Source organism: Cheilinus undulatus, linkage group 19, assembly GCF_018320785.1.
Source record: "Cheilinus undulatus linkage group 19, ASM1832078v1, whole genome shotgun sequence".
In the NCBI taxonomy this organism is placed as follows: domain Eukaryota; kingdom Metazoa; phylum Chordata; class Actinopteri; order Labriformes; family Labridae; genus Cheilinus; species Cheilinus undulatus.
In genome coordinates this window covers 38,575,857-38,595,681 of record NC_054883.1, presented here as the reverse complement: position 1 = coordinate 38,595,681, position 19,825 = coordinate 38,575,857, and the positions used below count along the sequence as shown (strand labels likewise).

At 39.3% G+C, this 19,825-nt stretch overlaps 1 protein-coding gene across 2 annotated transcripts in view; it reads left to right on the top strand.

Moving 5' to 3' along the window:
• ptchd1 (patched domain containing 1) overlaps positions 1-17,975 on the top strand; it is a 31,480-nt gene extending 13,505 nt beyond the window's left edge. For both annotated transcript variants that reach the window (XM_041813823.1, XM_041813821.1), the window contains exons 4-5: positions 11,895-12,619; positions 16,367-17,975. In XM_041813823.1, coding sequence (XP_041669757.1) covers positions 11,895-12,619; positions 16,367-17,467 — 1,826 coding nt within the window. In that variant the 3' untranslated portion in view covers positions 17,468-17,975. The remainder of the gene's footprint in view (positions 1-11,894; positions 12,620-16,366) is intronic.
• The last annotated feature ends 1,850 nt before the right edge of the window (positions 17,976-19,825 follow it).

Sequence of the window (19,825 nt, the reverse complement as noted above, 5' to 3'; positions counted from 1 at the left end):
TTTGGACTTGCTGCAGCTTCTCTAGTCTTTATGGCAGCTTCACGTGATGCTTCTTAACCCAGGGATTCTCAACCTTTTCAGTCTGCAACCCCCAAAATAAAGATGCCAGAAACCGGGGACCCCCACTGTACCTGAAGGTGGCAGACAGGGCCGCCCATAAGGGGGGTTAAATGGAAGAGTTTTCAGGCACCCAGTCAAACTGGGGGTCCATGGAGGTCAGCAAAATCATGGTCCGTTTTAAAGTTATGCTGTGATAGCCATATTTTACATTTAACCTGGCAAAATAACCACTCTTATCAAAATATAAATATTTTTAAAAATTATTTGTGTAGTAAATAGCCTTCTTAAAAATGTAAATCCCTTTTGTTGAAAAAATAAATAAATAGAATGGGTTAAAAATGAGCTAAAATAGGCTAATAATGGCAAAAAAGTGGGAAGAGTGGTGAAATTGGATTTTAAAAGTAGCAGAAATGGGTTGGAATCGGCAACAATTACAAAAAAAATGGCAAAAAAAAAAATCAATGGCATAATGGGTTAAAGTGGGAAAAAGGGCGTAAATAGTGGTAATAGGGAATTTTAAAATTGCTGAAATGGTTGTAAATTGGCAAGAAATGTGTGGAAATTTAGTGAAATAGGATGAAAAATTGATGTAAACTGGCAAAAATATGTTAACTGAGAAAGAGAAAATAGGCAGATATTGTCAGAAATTGGTTAAACTAGCAAAAGCGTGCACTTCAGATAGTAAAATTTGGGTAAAATTGGAATAATTGGCTGTGAAAAGGGGTATAATAACTCAACAGAGGCAACTTTAGGCTTAAGTGGCAAGATTTGCTTTAGAAGAGGCAAAAAACAGGCAGAAAAAAGTGGTTGAAAGGGTTTAAAATGGTGAAAATAGGTGTTAAACTGCAAAAATTTGGTAAAAGTGTGTGTTGGGGGGGTGTTAAAGAAAATGGGTTTGATTTGGTGTAAAGCGGCAACAGCGTTATTTAAAAACTAGAAAAGCACCTCATTGGCGGAGGTAATTTTTCTTATTTTTTTAGGGAATCTGGGGACCACCCTCTCAGTGTCTCGTGACCCCCAAGGTTGAGAACCACTGTCTTAGCCAAACACACTTTAAAACTTACTACTACTGCTAAAACTACAAAAAGACAGAAAAACCTCAGTTTACAAAAAAAACACCTTTGTGTAGACTAGGCTGATGGGAGTGATAACATTCAAGTGATGCTGTGCAATGTTGTGCAACATTTCTGCCCTGTTTACCCGGTCCTATTTTCCTCTCTGTCACTTGTGTTGAGATGGGCAAGGAACAAGGAAAGAGGGAGATGACATGGCATCAGGAGTGTTTAACAGGAATATTTCTTAGATTTTCTTTAACTTAACTAACTCAACAGAGCTTGTTGTCAACAGGTTGTTGTACAAGGTGGATATTTGTGCATTATTTTTTAAACTTATGTCAACATGGAGGCAAAACTATTCAGCTCACAGCCACCATCAATACAAAGCACTGCACTTCTGTCTGTCTGCATTCAAAATAAAAAAGCTGGATGTCTTAGAGCTAACAAAGGGGAGATTGATTAGGGCAGAGATTTTCAACAGATGCAGTTTGGACAGGGAGCATGCAATGCTGTGTGATGGGATGCTATATCTGACACTTACACGCTGTTAAGATCTGATGTTTTACTTTTATAAGTCTGCATGTCTCCTCTTACATTTGTTTGAAACTACCCCATCACTGTGGGAATTTTGGGACACCAAATGCAAGTTGTTAGAACAAGCACTGGCACACAATGCTGTGAGGCGCAGTTACCACTCCTGGGAAGTAAAAAGTGGAACATATTCAGTTTGAATAACAGAATAAGTATGAATCTCAGTAGAATTCTACAGCCAGAAACCATGAATGTCTGTACAATATCCATGAATATTTCATGGCATTCAATCCTCTGAAATTCTCAATAAGATTATATTTTTATGTCCATTCTCTCCATCCGCTTCTTCATTCTCCATGTGTTTGGAACAGACCTTCCATTTTAGCACATTGAATGTACACCTTATGGGAACTTGTAGCTGTCAAATAGCAGACAAGTCTTTGGAAACATAAAACAACCATAAAACAAAGAGAAATCAAAACAAGAGCAGCACTTCTATGTGCAGGTGGGAGCAGAGGTGAACATCATCTCTTCTCTTACATCACAGCCCGACTGTGTTCCCCGTCTGCTTGTTTCAGAAACTGGGATGGGTGTTGCAGATGCCAGCCTCAGGCTGAATGCCATTTCAAAGTAGACAGATCGTCAAAATGATTGACAGGTGGTGGAGAGTGAACTTGACTATCTAAGGGGGTGGATGATGGAACAAATAGTACATTTTTAGACTGAGGGTAGCAACTAAATCCAAAAGTTAGAAGAGAGTTTTAAAAAATCCGGAGTTTGAACAGGAGTATCCACAGTGATCTTTAGGCTGTTTGTATAAATGAAAACTTTTAAATGGTTGGTATGTTTTGCAGGAAGTGCTTGTTGGCTTGAGTGTCTGCCAAACTCTGTCTCTTGTTTCGTCACTGAAACCAGTCTTCTGACAGTTAGACCCATTCTTAGTGGTGATTGGTCGTATTGTTTTCTGGTTTCAGTCAGGGATGCTCTCGTCCTACATTTTACCATTTATTGCAAAATGGATAAACAGTTTTACTTAGTGGAAATAAAGGCTCTGCTCAAAAGATGCTCCCTGGGTTAGACAAGCAGTATGCTTTGACTTTCCAGGAAGTGCATAGCTAGAAACCCCCATATAGATGGACCGAATGACAGTGGGTACTAAATGCAATAAAATTAGTTCCAAAGCAATTAATCGGTTGTAGCATGAATCTGAATCTGAGGATGCAACAAGCTTTATGCTATAAAGGAGGAGGCTGGGGTGGAGGAGGTGAAGCTTTGCCAGCAGCACTAGCAGCATGGTGCATCAGCATTAATGCAAGCAGGGATTAGTGAGAAGTATGGCGTATTTAAATACAGAGAGTAAGAGCTGTGATTGGCTGTGGAAGCCGGGAGGGCATACAGTAGTTGGTATCAGCTGGCCATCAGCTGATCACGACTAGGCGAATGACTACCTGTCCTGCATGACTTAAAGCTAAGCTTTATTTATTTCTTAAGCTGTGTGCAGCAGTGAGTGTTACATTAATCCTGTCTACTGAAAAAGAACATTGATGTGCCAAGGACTGGTCGGCCAACTTGTCACTTTGTGATGGGATGACGATTGCATAAGTCATGACACAGTGGCATAAACAAATCTAAGGTTGCACCCATCAAACTTTTCCTCATTCTTCTTTTTTGTTTGATCTGGGAAATGCTTTTGGTCCTTGTCTTATTCAGAAAGATTTCTATCCTGTCTTAGGAATGTCTGTAAAGAACCAAACTGATTTAAACCATTCTGAACCAAATAGCTCATCAGTATTAAGGTTAATTTTGCTTCCTTTATATGTGAAAAACAAACTAACAAAAAAAAACCTTTTTTTAAAGGTCATATAAGTCAAGTTTATATCGTCTCTGAGGTCCCTCAAAACATGCCTGTGAAGTTTGTTGCAGAAAAAAACACTCCAGTATTGGATTTTTGCGTATCTTAAAACCCTCTGTTTCAGTAGTAGGTTAAAAATATGGCTTAAAAATGGTTCAGCTAAAAGGTCAAAATATGATATCAAGGTTGAAAAAAGAAATTAAAAAAGGTCAAAATATTAGATAAAAAGTCAAAATAATCAATTGAAAAGGTCAAAATGTGAGATATAAAGTGAAAATAATAAATTGACAGTTGAAAATATGAGCTAAAAAGTCAAAATCATAAATTGAAAGGTCAAATATAAGATCAAGTCAAAATTATACGTTAAAAAGGTCAAAATATGAGACAAGATGTGAAAATAATAAATTGAAAATGGTCAAAATATGAAATAAAAGTCAAAATAATAAATTGAAAAGGTAAAAATGTGAGATAAAAAGTGAAAATAACAAATTGACTGTTTAAAATATGAGCCAAAAAGTCAAAATCATAAATTGAAAAGGTCAAAATATTAAATAAAAGTCCAAATGATAGACTGAAGTCATAATTGTGCAATGCAAAATTGAAAAGTATAAAATGAAAACACAAATGAATTTGTTTTCCCACATTTCTTTTGATCTAGTTATTTTTACTCTTTATTTTTTCACATTTTTATGACTTTAGGATATTTTTTATATCATAAAGGTTAGGTTTATATTTTTATACTGCAGGAAATCTGCAGACCTCATATTTCAGGGCCAGTTATAATAACGGGTATAACTGTACGGTGGGCCAGATTTGGCCCCCAGGCCTTGAGTTTGACAACCCTGGTTTAAAGTATAAATGAGCAAAATACAGTGACTGGATGGTAATTTGCGATGTTCCAATGATGGGGGTGGCTACTAAATCATATGATTTGCAATGTCTTTGACTTCTTGAGTTTGAAACAACGGAATTTGACTTTTTTTTAACTAACTCAGTAGCCTAGCAGCTTTGTCTCATATTTAATTTAATTAGCTGTAGTGTCCAGAGGACTTCTCATCTGATGAAACTTTGATGAAACTTCTTTAAAACTGAAATAAATTGTGAGGTCCAAGACAAAAAAAGTCAATCCCTACAGCTTTGTCTGGCTACCTCACTGTTTTACAGTCAATAGATAAACTTTTATCGAGGGCAGGACAAGGCCAGGATTAACTGTGGCAATAAAAACTGAGTCAGCCGCCAAGTATGACTCATTGGATGTAAGTTATTGAAGAAAACAAAAAATTATAAGGAGTGAATAAACTGTATTCACCCTAGACTGATCAATTCTTGGCCCCAACAGCGCAGACTTCACCAAACTATGTCTGAAGCATAATTCTTGGAAACACTGAAGACTTCACATCATGGTTCTCATCACCAAAGTCACAAATCTAAAGTGGGAAAGTTTCAGTTTATTAGAGGAAATAAAAATCTTTATCAAGGAAATAAATCTCTTATGGAGTCTTCCCTGACATTGGCGGTAAACTTTAGCAAATATTTATCCTTTAATTTTTATGTGCATTTATGGTTTTTTGAAAATCATATTTTCTGTTTCTTGATTTTATTTCAATTACACAAAAATGGTTAGCAGGACCCCTGCCCTTAGAGCAGTGATACTCAACATGTGGCTCTAGAGCCACATGTGGCTCTTTTGTGAGGATTTGTGGCTCTTGTATGTCTAAATTTGAAATGTTATTCCCCCAGAAAAACATAACAAAGGAAACCTTTGACCTCAGAAATATCCATCGCATTTGTTTCCCACACTTAAACCTCAGGCTTTAGTTGTCAATCTTTGACATTTGTAACTTTGCCGATTTAAGGTGCCTCTTGCCATTACATGTCACTTTATCCATTTTCCCCCACCTGTTTGCTGCTTTTTGCCCATTTTAGTAATTTTTCACTTATTTTAGGCCACCTTATTGCTGCTTTTTGCCCATTTTAGTAATTTTTCACTCATTTTAGGCCACATCATTGCTGCTTTTTTCCAATTTTAGTAATTTTTCACTAATTTCAGGCCACCTTATTGCTGCTTTTTTCCAATTTTAGTAATTTTTCACTCATTTGGCCACCTTTTAACTGCTTTTTTGCCCATTTTAGTAATTTTTCACTCATTTCAGGCCACCTTATTGCTGCTTTTTTCCAATTTTAGTCATTTTTCACTCATTTTAGGCCACCTTTTTGCTTCTTTTTGCTCATATCAGTAATTTTTCACTCATTTCCCCCCACCTTATTGCTGCTTTTTTCCAATTATAGTAATTTTTCACTCATTTTAGGCCACCTTTTTGCTGCTTTTTGCCCATTTTAGTAATTTTTTCACTCATTTTAGGCCACCTTATTGCTGCTTTTTTCCAATTTTAGTAATTTTTTACTCATTTTTGGCCACCTTTTTGCCGCTTTGTGCCAATTTTAGTCACTTTTCAATCATTTTTTTGCCACGTTTTTGCAGCCTATTTAAAATTTTATTATTATTATTATTATTATTATTTTTAACCATTATTGCTACCTGTAAGTAATTTATCGTCACATCTCACCCATTTCTGCCACTTTTTCTTCACAGTTTTTGTCACTTTTCACCCAGTTTTTTTTCATTTTCTGCCTATTTTACCCTTGTTCACCCATTTTTGGCCACTTTTTTTTGCAGCTTTTTCACCTATTTTGCCAGCTTTAACATATTTTTATTGCCACTTTCACCCATTTTCATTACTTAGATTGTGGCTCTTGCAAAGGTGTTTTTTTTTTTTTTTTAACAACTTGGCTCTTTGGTTGAGCAGGGTTGAGTAACACTGCCTTAGAGCAGACTAGAGACTTTTTTTATTATTGCATCTGCAAGCTTGCATGTAAAACATGGAGTTAAACATTTCACTTCTTAGATTTGTTTGTACAACATTAATAAGAAGAAAATACAGAGAAATAAAGATAAACAAACTGCAATCAGGAATTCATCAAACTAGTAGTTAACTCATGCTGAGTGCCATATGTGTGAAGGCGTACTTACAGTTTTTCTGGAGTGCTTGCAGGCTAAATGCTATTGGACGTGCTGTGAGTAAGCGCTCACGCACACTCTATACCATAATTACTCTGTAAATGTGGAGGAGGAAAAGCTGCTGTGGGTCCTAAAATAACTGCAGAGAGAGTAGAAGAAACAGGGTTATGGATACTAAAACGGGGCTAGATGAAATATCACTCCAAGACTGGGGTTGCAGAAGGATTGTCTTTGTGGGAAACAAAGTTAAACTGGAGTTAGAGGAAAGGAAAGTGAGGATTTCTCAGAATCAAGTGGGCAGACAGAAAAAAGGTGGGAGGAAGTGTGAGGAGAGGGAAGGATGTGATTACACATTAGAGAGAGAAAGAGCATGAGAGAGGAGAAAAATGTGGCTCTGTGTGGACATTTTTCATCTTTTTCTTCATAATAAGACAGAAGTGTGGTCACACAGGACCTATTAGGTCGGAAAGCTGGCAGGAAAGACAAACCTGAGTGTTGATGTGGGAAAAAGAAGCCTGTTCCAGACCAGTAACTTTCTGCTGTGCACAAAGGGGGTTTCACTGGTTTAGGGCAATCTGCTCCATGATGCACGTATTAAATGAGAGGTACAACGTTTTTATGTTACTCACGTTTATATTAACAAGAGAGACAGCTTGACTTTTTTGAAGGGTGACTGGACCAACACTCTGTCAGATTCATTATGGGCCAATCAAAGTGATGAAGCAGGTTGCGAAAACATTTTTTTCACCAAGAAAAGCTTTCTTTGCTCTTGTTTTAATAAAGAAATGCAGTCCAGTTATGATAAAACTGCAGCTATTCTACATCCAAGTTAATCCCTACACTGGTGACAGACATTAGTAACAGCTTACAGTACAACTAAACCCCGCCTATAGCTTTGTTTATCAGTTTGGTTAAAACTACTACCTCGTTCTCTTTAAATGATGCTGGTTGGTCAGATCTGTTCACAGACAGAACACAATCATTTCAGATTGGAGTTTTGCAAGATGGATTTGGCGGATGACAGACACCAGAAACTGGAGTTTCTGGGTTCAACATTTCAGAGTTGATTTAAACGGTCAGAGTGTAATTTCAACTCCATTCTGGCAGTTGTATGGACCAAAATGCCTTGTTGATGTCAGAGGTCAGATGAGAATGGGCAGACTGGTTGGAGATGATAGAAAGGCAACAGTAACTCAAATAACTCAGACTAAATAACTCAGAATACCATCTCTGAACGCACATCACATTAAACCATGACTCAGATGGGCTACAGCAGCAGAAGAACAAAACGGGTGCCACCCCTGTCTGCTAAGAACAGGAAACTGAGGCTACGTTTCGCATCGGCTCACCAAAATTGGACAATAGAAGATTGGTAAAATGTTGCCTGGTCTGATGAGTCTCAGTTTCAGCCATTCAGATGGTAGGGTCAGAATTTGGAGTAAACAACCTGAAAGCATGCCTTGTATCAACGGTTCAGGCTTGTGTTGGTGTGATGGTGTGGGGGAGATTTTCTCTGCACACTCTGGGCCCCTCAGTGTCAACTGAGCATCGTTTGAATGCCAAAGCCCACCTGAGTATTGCTGCTAACCATGTCCAACCCTTTATGACACATCTTGCAGGATAATGCACCATGTCATAAAGCTCAAATCATCTCAAACTGGTTTCTTGAACATGACAATGAGTTCACAGTACTCCGATGGCCTCCACTGTCCCCACATCTCAATCCAGTAGAACACTTATGGGAGCCAGTGGATCAGGAGATTTGCATCATGGATGTTCAGCCGATAAATCTGCAGCAACTGAGTAACGCTATCATGTCAATATGGACCAAAATCTATGAGGAATGTTTCCAGCTCCTTATTGAAACTATATGCCATGGAGAATTAAGGCAGTTCTGAAGGCAAAAGGGGGTCCAACCTGGTACTAGCAAGGTGTACCTAATAAAGTAGCCAGTGGGTGTATTTGATATTCTAAGATGCCACTTATGAAGCTCCTCTTAAGTAATATTTTCTTATTTCTCTCTTTTTACAACATCTTTAGTTTAAAATCAATGGGTTTGGGATCATTATTGAGAAACTTCTGCAGAATTTAAGCTTTTTTAAAGATTATTTTTGGGCTCTTTGGGACATAAAAACAGCTGAACTGAGACGTGGAATGTGAGCCAAGTGTGGGGGATGACGTGCAACAAACAGTGTCAGAATTGGGAGTAGAACTGCAACTAGTCTGTCATGGACTAGGGCGGGGCAATTAATCACAAATTAGATTAAATCACTATATGGCCTGCTGCAATTTTCAAATCGCAGAAGGTGCAAAATTTCTTTGACCTGAAGTTTGTGTCAAAACACCAGTTTTAAAACTTTTTTTTGCAGCAGAGACATTATGCATTATATATCATGCAATCATTCAAGTGGCATATTTTGAGAATAGTGTACAAAAAATATATTTTCTTCATTTTTAATGTTTTTCTCGTTAAATATTAGAATTATATAAAAATGATCATTCCCTTTGATACAACAGTTCACATCCAGTTTGCAAAAGAAGTCAAAATCATCACAATTAGATATTTTTTCAAAATTGTTCAGCCCTAGTTTGATCTAATATCGTGTTGGCTATAGTATAGTATGAATTATTGATTATTTTTGTTGGAAAATACATGAAGTAAGGAACTTTAGAAATAATTGCATATCAAATCACAATATTGGGAAAAAAAAAAAACGCAATTAGATTATTTTCCCAAATCGTTCAGCCCTATCAAGGACCATAGAATCAGTATATAGGGGTGACCGCTCCTCTTATTGAGCAGTTCCAGTGCCCAAATTCACATTTTTCGTCCTTCAGTGTAACACCATTGTGTAATACCAGTGTCTCCTGATTGTCTGCATGCAGCCTCTCCTGTCTCAGCAGTTAAAATTGAGGGTATCTGGTCTCTTAAATCCACTTTATGGCATGACAAGGACAGAACAAGTTCTTTCAAAGGACACATCCTGTTCTAATGGGTATTTTCTCCTGGCCTTAATGTGTTCCTCTGTGCACACATTAGCCTGTCTCAAGCTCTGCTAAAATCCCCAAATCCTTGAGTAAGTGCTGTCCTCAGCCTTCATCTCTTCTCTCTGCAACATTAACCTCCACACCTTTTTTCCCTGTCATTCACTGTCTGCTTCCTTCGATCTCAATCACACAAATCACAGACTTTCTAGGCTGCACCCACGCCTGAAGTGTCGGTACGTTGTGCCTCTGCTGAGGTGTTAAGTGTTTTGCCATGGTGAGGTCACTGGAAAGGAGGGAGGTGGGGTTTACTGTGCCACTAGTGACTCACGGGTGCTATGGCAACCATGGAAGAGGAAACCAGTTACAACCATCTGGTGCACATATGATAACATGTATGTGAATGTACATACTAGACATGATGGTGCGGTCACCTCTACTCAGTGGTGCAATGTGTCTGTGACGTTTAAAACTTGTTTTTGTGCATGCATCATCAGAACGTGCTCTTTTTCTTATAATCATCAGTAATGGACACTGTAGGTTATATAATGTGCTATATGTTCTCCCATACTGCTGCTGAGGTGTTCCAACCACTGTAATCAGACCGCTGAAGTCACCAGAAAACTGAATTTCCATGCCGTCTTAGATCTGCCATGTCTCAAACAGGACTGAGGTGTGACATCATGCAGAGAGGTTGTTTGAACGCAGGCACACTGAGTTATAACACTTTGTCTTGCTGTGTTGTGATTCCTCCAAATGAATGACTCAAAGCTAAGTGAAAAGCAGTTAAAATATTCTAACAAAGGAATCAAGCTGTCATTATTAATCACTTTTTATGCCATCATGAATTCTGAGGGATGATTCTGCTTGTCTTTCTACAGGGACTCAGATTTTTGTTCCTGTAATAGATGGAGAACTGCTGCATTAACCTCCTGAGACCCTGCATGCACATATGAGGACACGGTCACATTTTGACTTTCTTTAAAGATTAGAATCAACTCTGCTATTAGATATTTTGAGATGATTTGCTTGAGCTTTCTACATAATTTCCTTTCCTTTTTTAGGAATTATCTAGGGGGATGCTTTGATTTTTTAATTTTTGGTACTTTCAGGAGAATTTGTGGAAATTAAGTTTTGGGAATTAGAATGAAAATGTGGGTTGTTAATTTCCTTAAAAGTTTTCCCGAATTTTCCTGAAATTTTTAGGGACTTTGTTAAGATGTTTCTGAGATTTTGGGGAATTTTTCCGTGGAACTTAAATGGAATTTATTTATACATTTCTGTGACTCTGCTTTGAAATCTTTAGTGGAATTTGCTTTTAAGTTTTAGGGAATTTTCCTAAAATTTTCAGCAATTTTCCTGGGGGTACTTGGAAATGTTTTGCTTTTTTGGTAATTTTAGAATTTTCAAAGTTAAGGAAATTTGTTTGGGAAATTTGGGTAGTGAATTTCCTTCTAAATTTTCCTGAAATTTCATGGAATTTTTAGGGACCTTGTTAAGATGTTTCGGAGATTTTTGGGAATTTTTCCATGGAACTTAAATGGAAGTTTTAAGTTTTAGGGAATTTTCCTAAAAATTTCAGGAATTTTCTTGGGGGTACTTGGAAATTTAATCGGAAATTTGGGTAGTGAATTTCCTTCTACATTTTCCTGTATTTTTCTGAAATTTTTAGGGACTTTGTTAAGATGTTTTAGATATTATAATTTTTTTGTGTGGGGGGGGGTTCCTTGGAATTTATTGTGTAATTTCACTTGAAATTTTGAGAAAAAATAAGTGAAATAAAATGTTGCAAGCCTGCTGTCTCCATATGCAGACGCCACATTTTGGTCAAAACTACTTCCTGTTTAAAGACAGGGCTTAGGTTTACTTATCAGGTCCTGATCCTAAATGAGTGGGAGAAATGAAAATTGCAGTACAAACCAAAGCTCAGGTATCAGGAGGTTAATATTAGCTGTAACCATTTAAAACAGCATCTTTAAATCAGATTCAGAATGTGTCCTTTGTAGAACAAGCCTGTTCTGCATAGTCCCACTCTTTTACTTTTTTTGTTTGCATCAATTGGGGTTTCCCTGATCAGGTTTCCTTCAGCCAATCACCAATCACCTATGAGTACAATGGCAAACATAACTTACCAAAAAAACTACATTACAATGTTCTTGTTGATTCAAGTCACACAAACTAGATTTGTAACTAATTCAAAAGCTTTCAGTATTTAATACACAAAAAAATTCCTAAAGAAATCTGAAATCTTCACCACAGATGGGAGCAGACATACTGGATCACTTCACCAACAGCCTCCACTCTTCTTGGAATAGCCTTGGGTAAATTTGACCCACTGGCAGTTCTAGTGTTAAAGACTATCAAACTTAAATGTCCGTCTCTTTCCCATCAGGTCATGGACTCTTTGGCTCTTTTGAGATGCTGTCGTCATGGAGACGTACCCGTGAGGACCAGCATGTAAAGGAGCGTGTTGCGAGCGTCTTCGAGGACGTCATGCTGCGCTTCTCCGGCTCCACCATGCTCCACCTGATGACCCTCGGCCTCGCCGCCTCACCGCTCACTAACATGGAGGCCGTCCGGCTCTTCTGCCGCACCGCCGCCCTGTCCGTGACCATCAGCTACGTTTACATGTTGTCCTTCTACAGTTCCTGTCTCGTCTTCACCGGGTACCTCGAGACGGGCTACAGACACGGCTGCTTCTGCCGAAGGGTCCCCAAACCGGATCGCCTGGACTCTAAACCGGCCTGGTACAGATGTTTGATGTACACACGTTACCAGGAAGAGACTCACACCCAAAACCCGCCACATGGGGGCGCTCACGGACACGCTAACACACCAAACCCTAACATAACGCATACACATCCACATGCACACCCTCACACAGTGAACAACACCGCCGTGCACGCTCACGGCCATGTGGCGAACTCCACCCACTCACATCAGCATACACAAGCAGTTCCAGCTGCTCACACAGACAATCATCCTCAGGACTCACACCTTCTGCTGGGGTGTGTGAGGCGTTGCTATGGAGACTGGATCACTAACACCTATGTCAAACCCTTTGTGGTTCTTCTGTATCTGGTCTACATCTCATTTGGACTGATGGGCTTCTTACAGGTGAGGCAAAAGCCAGGGCTGGAGGCATTAAGACTTTGGGGTTGTCCATCTGTGCATCCATTTGTTTGTCCAGGCCATTGGTTCCCAATATATTGAATTAAATTAGAATAAAACCTTTATGAAACACATTATACAGAAGTCTTTTAGTAAGAACAAAATGCAAGGAGTACAGCCTAATTTCTTTCTATTTAGAAAGTAGATTTTGAAGGTCATAGGCAGCCAAAGGTCAAGGCCATTGGGCTCATGACCATTCCTTGTTAACACAATAAGGAAAGAATGCTTTTAGGGATTTTGTTCATACTAAGCACAAATATCTACTCTGACAGAAGGATGAACTCATTAGATTTCCAGCATACATGGTCAAAGTCTCTGCAATCTTAAATTTTGTGCCCACAAGAATGCGTTATGGAACTTTTGCAAAATTTGGCTCAAAGTCATGCTTGGACTTTGGGGTGAATTGATAGGACTTTGGAGGTTTAAAGTCACTGCAACCATACATATACAACCATACTGTAGCATCTTTATATGGTCTTTATGCATACGAGAAAGTACTGGCACAATCAATCAGTTTTTGGATTGTCCTAAATTACTGGTTCCCAACCTGGGGTCCAGGACCCCTAGGGGGGCTTCAGAGATCTCAGGGGGGAATTAAGGCTCTGTCTTCTCTCAGACTGTCAAAATTAGATCTGCACATATTACCTAAAATCATGAAAAACAAACAAACAAAAAAAAAAACACTTACTGAATGGTTAATAGCAGTGGTTCTTAACTGGTGGGTCAGGACCAAAACATGGGTCAGAATGTACAGTGTTTAACAAATAAATTAGACCACCACCCAAAGTAAGGTTTATGACACAGCTGCCCTAAATTAACAGCATTGGTAATTACCAAAATCATTTTTTATGTTTCTGCAATGGTTAATACACCAATATGTAGAAGCTCTTTAACCCAAATGATATTTTTAATGCTAAAATATAATTATTATTGTTATTCATGAATTTTCAAATTTACTGATTTACAAAAAAACCCTGAAAAAATAGTAAAGCACATTATTATTTCTTGATTAATGTGTCAAATTATAGTTATTTACCTGCATTCCTGAACAGAAAAATTGTTTTAGTGGTTGAATGTTATGCTTGATTAATTTCTGACTTCTCAGAGAAGCCCAGTGAGCCGGCTTAAATTTGGGTATAAAAAGGTGAATTAAGTTTGAAATTCCTCATTCCTGTTCAAAATGGCAAAACAGAGAGAGCTTACTGAAAAAAAGAGTCTGCATTAAAGCACTTCATGATGCTGGATGGTCAAAAAATATGACAGGTGGTCTAATAAATTTGTTAAGCACTGCATGCCAGAGAAAAAAATGTGAAATGTGAAAAAATCCATCTTGCAAAGCTCCCGTCTGAACCGTTTGGGCCTGGTTAGAAAGTGACAGGACCAATCAGAGACAAGGGGCAGTACTTTTGGGCAGCAACAAGAAGCTGGTGGAGTAATAGCGGAAGAGATTTATCACAACTTGATGACATTTCTTCATTAAAAGAAGAACAAAAGACAGCAGTGAGTCCAGTGTTAATTTCGTCAACTAAAACTATGACTATAAATATTCGTCGACAGCCTTTTTCCTATGACAAAAACTAGACTAAAACTACCAAAAATGGATCCGTGATGACTAAAAATAAGTTTAGTTTTTGTCAGGATGACTAAAACTAGACTAAAATGTAATTTAGTTTTTGTCGTACATTCAAAATCTGTGACATTTCTCCACTGTAGGTAAATCTGTCAAAATGCAATGCATCTATATCTATTCTGCCTCTCAGCTGTAGAAAGCAGGGACCCAAGGTTTAGCAGAGTGCAGAGAACACACTACCATGATTTGGTACCAGATTTAGGCAAGAAAATAAATGCTTGGACTAAAAGTAAAGACTAAAATGTGAGGACCTTTTATGGACTAAAACTAGACTAAAACTCAAAAGGGTAGAAATGACTAAAATGTTACTAAAACTAAAATACATTTCATTTAAAAACTTCAATTAGAAATAAATGCCAAAAATAACACTGACTGAGTTGTTTTCTTTTCAAAAATAAAAAATTTCGTGTACTGACATGTCTACAGTTGCCAGGGTTCACGCTATGCAGTCCTGTATGGGGTTTACCCCTTCGTAAGGGGCAAAGCTCGGCTACGTCACATGTTTTGTTGCTCTGATTGGCCCATAAAGATGTGACAGACAGAATGTTCATCCAATCACCCTCCGAGTTTTTTCCAAAGCCTCTGCCCTTTCCCAAACGCTGTCTATGAGATGTGTGAAACAAATCCATCTTACGTGCCAGGTTAGGTAAATCTATTTTCAATGTAGAAACTGGTGGGCTCACCACATACGGGGTGCCCAGCACCCGGTGAGCTGGTTAAGACACATGCATCATAGAAGGGGCAGCTGGGAGGATACCTGGACAGATGGGGTATGGGCTGGAGGAAGGCCATCAGAAGGCCAGAGCAGAACAGGACCAAGGTTAACAAAGTGAAGTGCTGAACCAGCATATGCTCCTTCAACTGACCAGGCCTGAATTAAAATTGACAATGAAAATCCTTGAGGATTTTAGCAATCATAAGTCCTGGACCAGTGATACTTAACGTGAGGCTCTGAAGCCACACCTGGCTCTTTTGTGATGATTTTTGGCTTTTTTGTGTCTTAATTTGAAACATTATTCCTGTTTTTGCCACTTCTTTTTGAACTTTTGCAATTCTTTGCCCCTTTTTTGCCTTTTTTGCCACTCTTCGCCCATTGCATTTAAATGCCACCTATTTCCCATTTTGCCACTCTTTGATGCTTTTTGCCCATTTTCCCACCTTTTTGCCACTGTTAGCCCATTTTTGCCACCTGTAGCTCATTTTTTTAACCACATCTCACCCATTTTTGCCAATCTCTGCCCTTTTTGCCACTTTTTTCTCCCCATTTTTTCCACTTCTTTTTGTCACTTTTAACACATGTTTTTGCCCATTTTTGCCACTTCTCACCCATTTAATCTGCCTTTTGCAGTTAAAATCAGCTTAATTCCCATTTTACAACCTTTTTTCTGATTTTTGCCCATTTGAGTCACTTTTCACTCATCTTTTGCCACATTTTTGCTACTTTGGACCATTTTTCCATCTGTAACTAATTTTTTTGCCACTTTTTCTCCCCATTTTTGCTACTTTACCTTCAGTGTTTGCCTATTTTTTGTCACTTTTTACCGATTTCCCCACCTTTTTTCTGATTTTTGCCAGTTTTTCCCACCTTTTTTAAGCTTTTGCCATGTTTTTGGCAAGTTTTTGCCACCTTTAACTTATTTTATGGTCACTTTATACCCATTTTTGCCACATTCTGCCCTTTTCACCACTTTTCTCCCACTGTTTGCTGCTTTTTGACCACTTTTGCCACCTTTGACTTATCTTAATTGCCACTTTTCACCACTTAGATTGTGGCTCTTGCAAATGTATTTTTCAACAATTGGGCTCTTTGGTTGAGAAAGGTTGAGTAACATTGTCCTAGGCTAAAGTAAACATAACCAGACATACAACAGAACACCATCAATAGTCAGCAAGGTCTCTGAGGCATATAACCACCTGGCAGTAGTTCTGGTTTTTTACTACAGTACTAAATTGCAGCATGTCCTTCCCACCTCTTTAACTTTTTCGTGGTGTTGATAACATCTTTTATGTTATTAAATCATAACCATACTCTTCATTCTATGATACTTTTCTGTTGTCTGCAGGTGACCCAGGGTTCTGACCCCAGTGCCCTGGTTGCCATGGATACAGCAACAGTATTGTACTCCCGTGCCCAGCAGCGATACTTCAGCTCCTACTCCCCTGTCATTGGATTTTACATCTATGAAAGCGCCCCCTACTGGAACTCCTCCGTGCAGCGGGACTTGCTGGAATACGCCAAAGGCTTCCAGCGAATCAGCTGGCTCGAAGCGTACCTGAACTACCTGTCAGACCGCAACCAATCCACCAGCCAGCCCCGGGAGAATTTCACCCGCACACTCCGCCACTCCTTCCTACGTGAGCCACAGTTTGCACACTTTGCAGATGACATTATTTTTGCAGAGCGCGGTCAGGGGGAGGAGCCAGAGGTGGCCGCGTCTAGAATCTTCCTTGTTGCGAAGACGACGGAGAACAAGCGAGAGGAGATGTCAGTGCTGCTGGACACGCTGAGACGTCTGTCACTAACATCCCGTGTAAGATTCATCATTTTTAACCCTTCATTTGTGTACTTGGACCGCTACGCTGCGGCGGTCAGCTCCCCTCTCAGACACTCACTGCTGGCGGTGCTTTTTCTGTTGGGTTTGTCATCGCTGGCAGTCGTGGAGCCGCTTGTTTCTGTGTGGCTCGGCCTTACCCTGCTCTCTGTGCAGTTTGGAGTTTTAGGTTTCATGACTCTGTGGGGGGTGGAGCTGGACTGCATGTCCGTGCTGTGTCTGATATCAGCGTTGGGGCACTCGGCGGACTGCAGCGGCCCCCTTCTCTGCGGTTTCGCCTCAGGTCGGGGTGACAGCCGGACTCGCTGGGTGAGAGTGGCGCTAGAAAGACACGGAGTCCCCTCCTTACAGACACTCATCTGCTACAGCGCCGCCCTAGTGCCTGTCGGCTCCGTACGCTCCAACCTCACTCTGACACTTTTCCGCTGCCTCACCCTCACAGCGGGCTGCTCAGCCCTGCACACGCTCGCCTTCCTGCCCACCCTGCTCACCTTCCTCCCACCTTCAAAGAGCCGGGGCCATGGGCCGGAGGGGGAGGGGCAGAGACAGGAAGTGGAGTGTGTTGAAATGAACGACAGCACCCGAGTAGTGGACCAGATCACCACTGTGTGAGCACAGGATGATGATGGAAGATGGCTTCTGGGTTTTTATGGCGACCACCCACTGGGAGTTGTCCCATTGTAGTCAGAACAATGATGCTGCAGAAAAGATGCTGATCCATGTGAAAAAATGAAGAAGAGAGAGAGTCTCACTGATAGAAAATTAGAAGTAGATGATCGAGAGGAAACATTTCCAAACAAGTACAGAAAGATGTGAGTCTATTGATGAAAAAGAGAGTGAAAATGAGGTTTCCAGTGCAGTGTATCCATGGTTACCTGCTTGTTGTAAGTGCTGTGTGGCATGTGAATGAGAAAACAGTCGATCAGAGATTGAGGGTCCGCTGAGGTCAGGCCTGGATGTGATGTTACAACACAGAAAGTGCCACATTTTTCACAATACTTGCTTTAGATCTGATCACATCGTTTTGCTACTGCTTTCTGTTCAACATGGCAAGATGCACAAATACAGCTGCAATGACACGAGGCAATCATCTGTACCACTCGAGTATTTCTACTTTAATGCTGGGAGAATAAAGTCAAATTAAGGAAATGTGCTCTGTACTGGTTTTTACTTTGTTGCATTCATCAGCCCTAGTTCCATAAAGTTAGGGTGCTGTTTAAAATGTAAATAAAACAGAATGCAATGATTTGCCAAACCCATATTTTATTCACAATAGAACACAAACAGCATATCAGATGTTGATACAGAGCTATTTTACCATTTCATCCAAAAAATGTTCTTCAATGTAAAATTGCAAATACTCTGAATATCCCATCATCTACAGTACAGAATATCATCAAAAGACTCAGAGAATCTGTGAAGGGACAAAACTGAAGGTAAATATTTGATGCCCATGGTCTCCTGGCCCTTGGGTAGCACTGCTTTAAAAACAGGCATGATTCTGTACACGGGCTCAGGAACAGGAGCAGTTTTAATTTGTTTTTTGCCACTTTGAATCCACTTTTACTGCTTTAAGCCCACTTTTGCCATTTTTTGCCACCTTTTGCCTAATTTTTACTACTTCTATCCCATTTTTGCCATCAGTTTTTTTGCCTCTTTTATCCTGCTTTTTGCTATTTGTAATTTTTTCTTTTGTTTTGCCCATTTAACCTATCTTTGCCATTAGATGCCGCTGTTTTCAGCATTTTCACCATTCTTGCCACTCTTTGCTGCTTTTTGACCATTTTGCTGACATTATGCCCATTTAAGTCACTTTTACACTCCTTTATTGCCATGTTTAAGCTGTTTTTTGGCAGTTTTTTTGCCACCTAAAACTCATTTTTTTGGTAACTTCTTACCCATTTTGCCACGCTTCTCCCTGTTTTTCCACTTTTCACCCACTTTTTGCCATTTTATGTCTACTTTGCCCCTTTTTACCCCTTTTTTGCTGCTGTTTGACCATTATTTGCCACCTTTAACTTATTTCTATTGCCACCTTAATCAATTTTTGCCACTTTGAATCCACTTTTACTGCTTTAAGCCCACTTTTGCCATTTTTTGCCACCTTTTGCCCAATTTTTACTACTTCTATAGCATTTTTGCCACCATTTTTTTGCCTTTTTTATCCTGCTTTTTGCTATTTGTAATTTTTTTTTCCCATTTATCCTATTTTTGCCATTAGATGCCCCTGTTTTCACCATTCTTGCCACTCTTTGCTGCTTTTTGACCATTTTGCTGACATTATGCCCAATTAAGTCACTTTTACACTCCTTTTTTTGCCATATTTTTGCTGTTTTTGGCATTTTTTTGCCATGCTTCTCCCTGTTTTTCCACTTTTCTCCCACTTTTTGCCATTTAACGTCTACTTTGTCCCTTTTTGCTGCTGTTTGACCATTATTTGCCACCTTTAACTTATTTCTATTGCCACCTTAATCAGTTTTTGCCACATTTCACCACTTACATTGTTGCTCTTGCAAAGGCATTTTTTTTTAACAGTTTGGCTCTTTGGTTGAGCAGGGTTGAGTAATGCTGCTTTAAATGAGCCATAGACCACTGATAGGCTGATAGATTTGGCAAATTTACTTCACAATGAACAAAAAAAACAGCATTTTACTGACTGTTATAAAGGCAATAAAGACATTAAAGGCAGTGACATCAGCTAACAACAGACTGGACTGAGATGAACTGCTCTGTGGTTTTATTTTGTAATATTAGAGGGGTGGGGTCATGTGGCCACGCCCACACTAAACCCAGCCAGGAAAGAGGTGTAAAACAGTCTAAATCCAAAATTCAGTCACATGTAGATCTCAGTGTTTTCACACGTTTACAGCAAACATATTCCAACATATCTAGAGTGTTAAGACATAAACTTTGGATTTCACTTTCAGGGTCTTTATAGAGATTTTAGTGCAACACATGCTCTCATTCAGA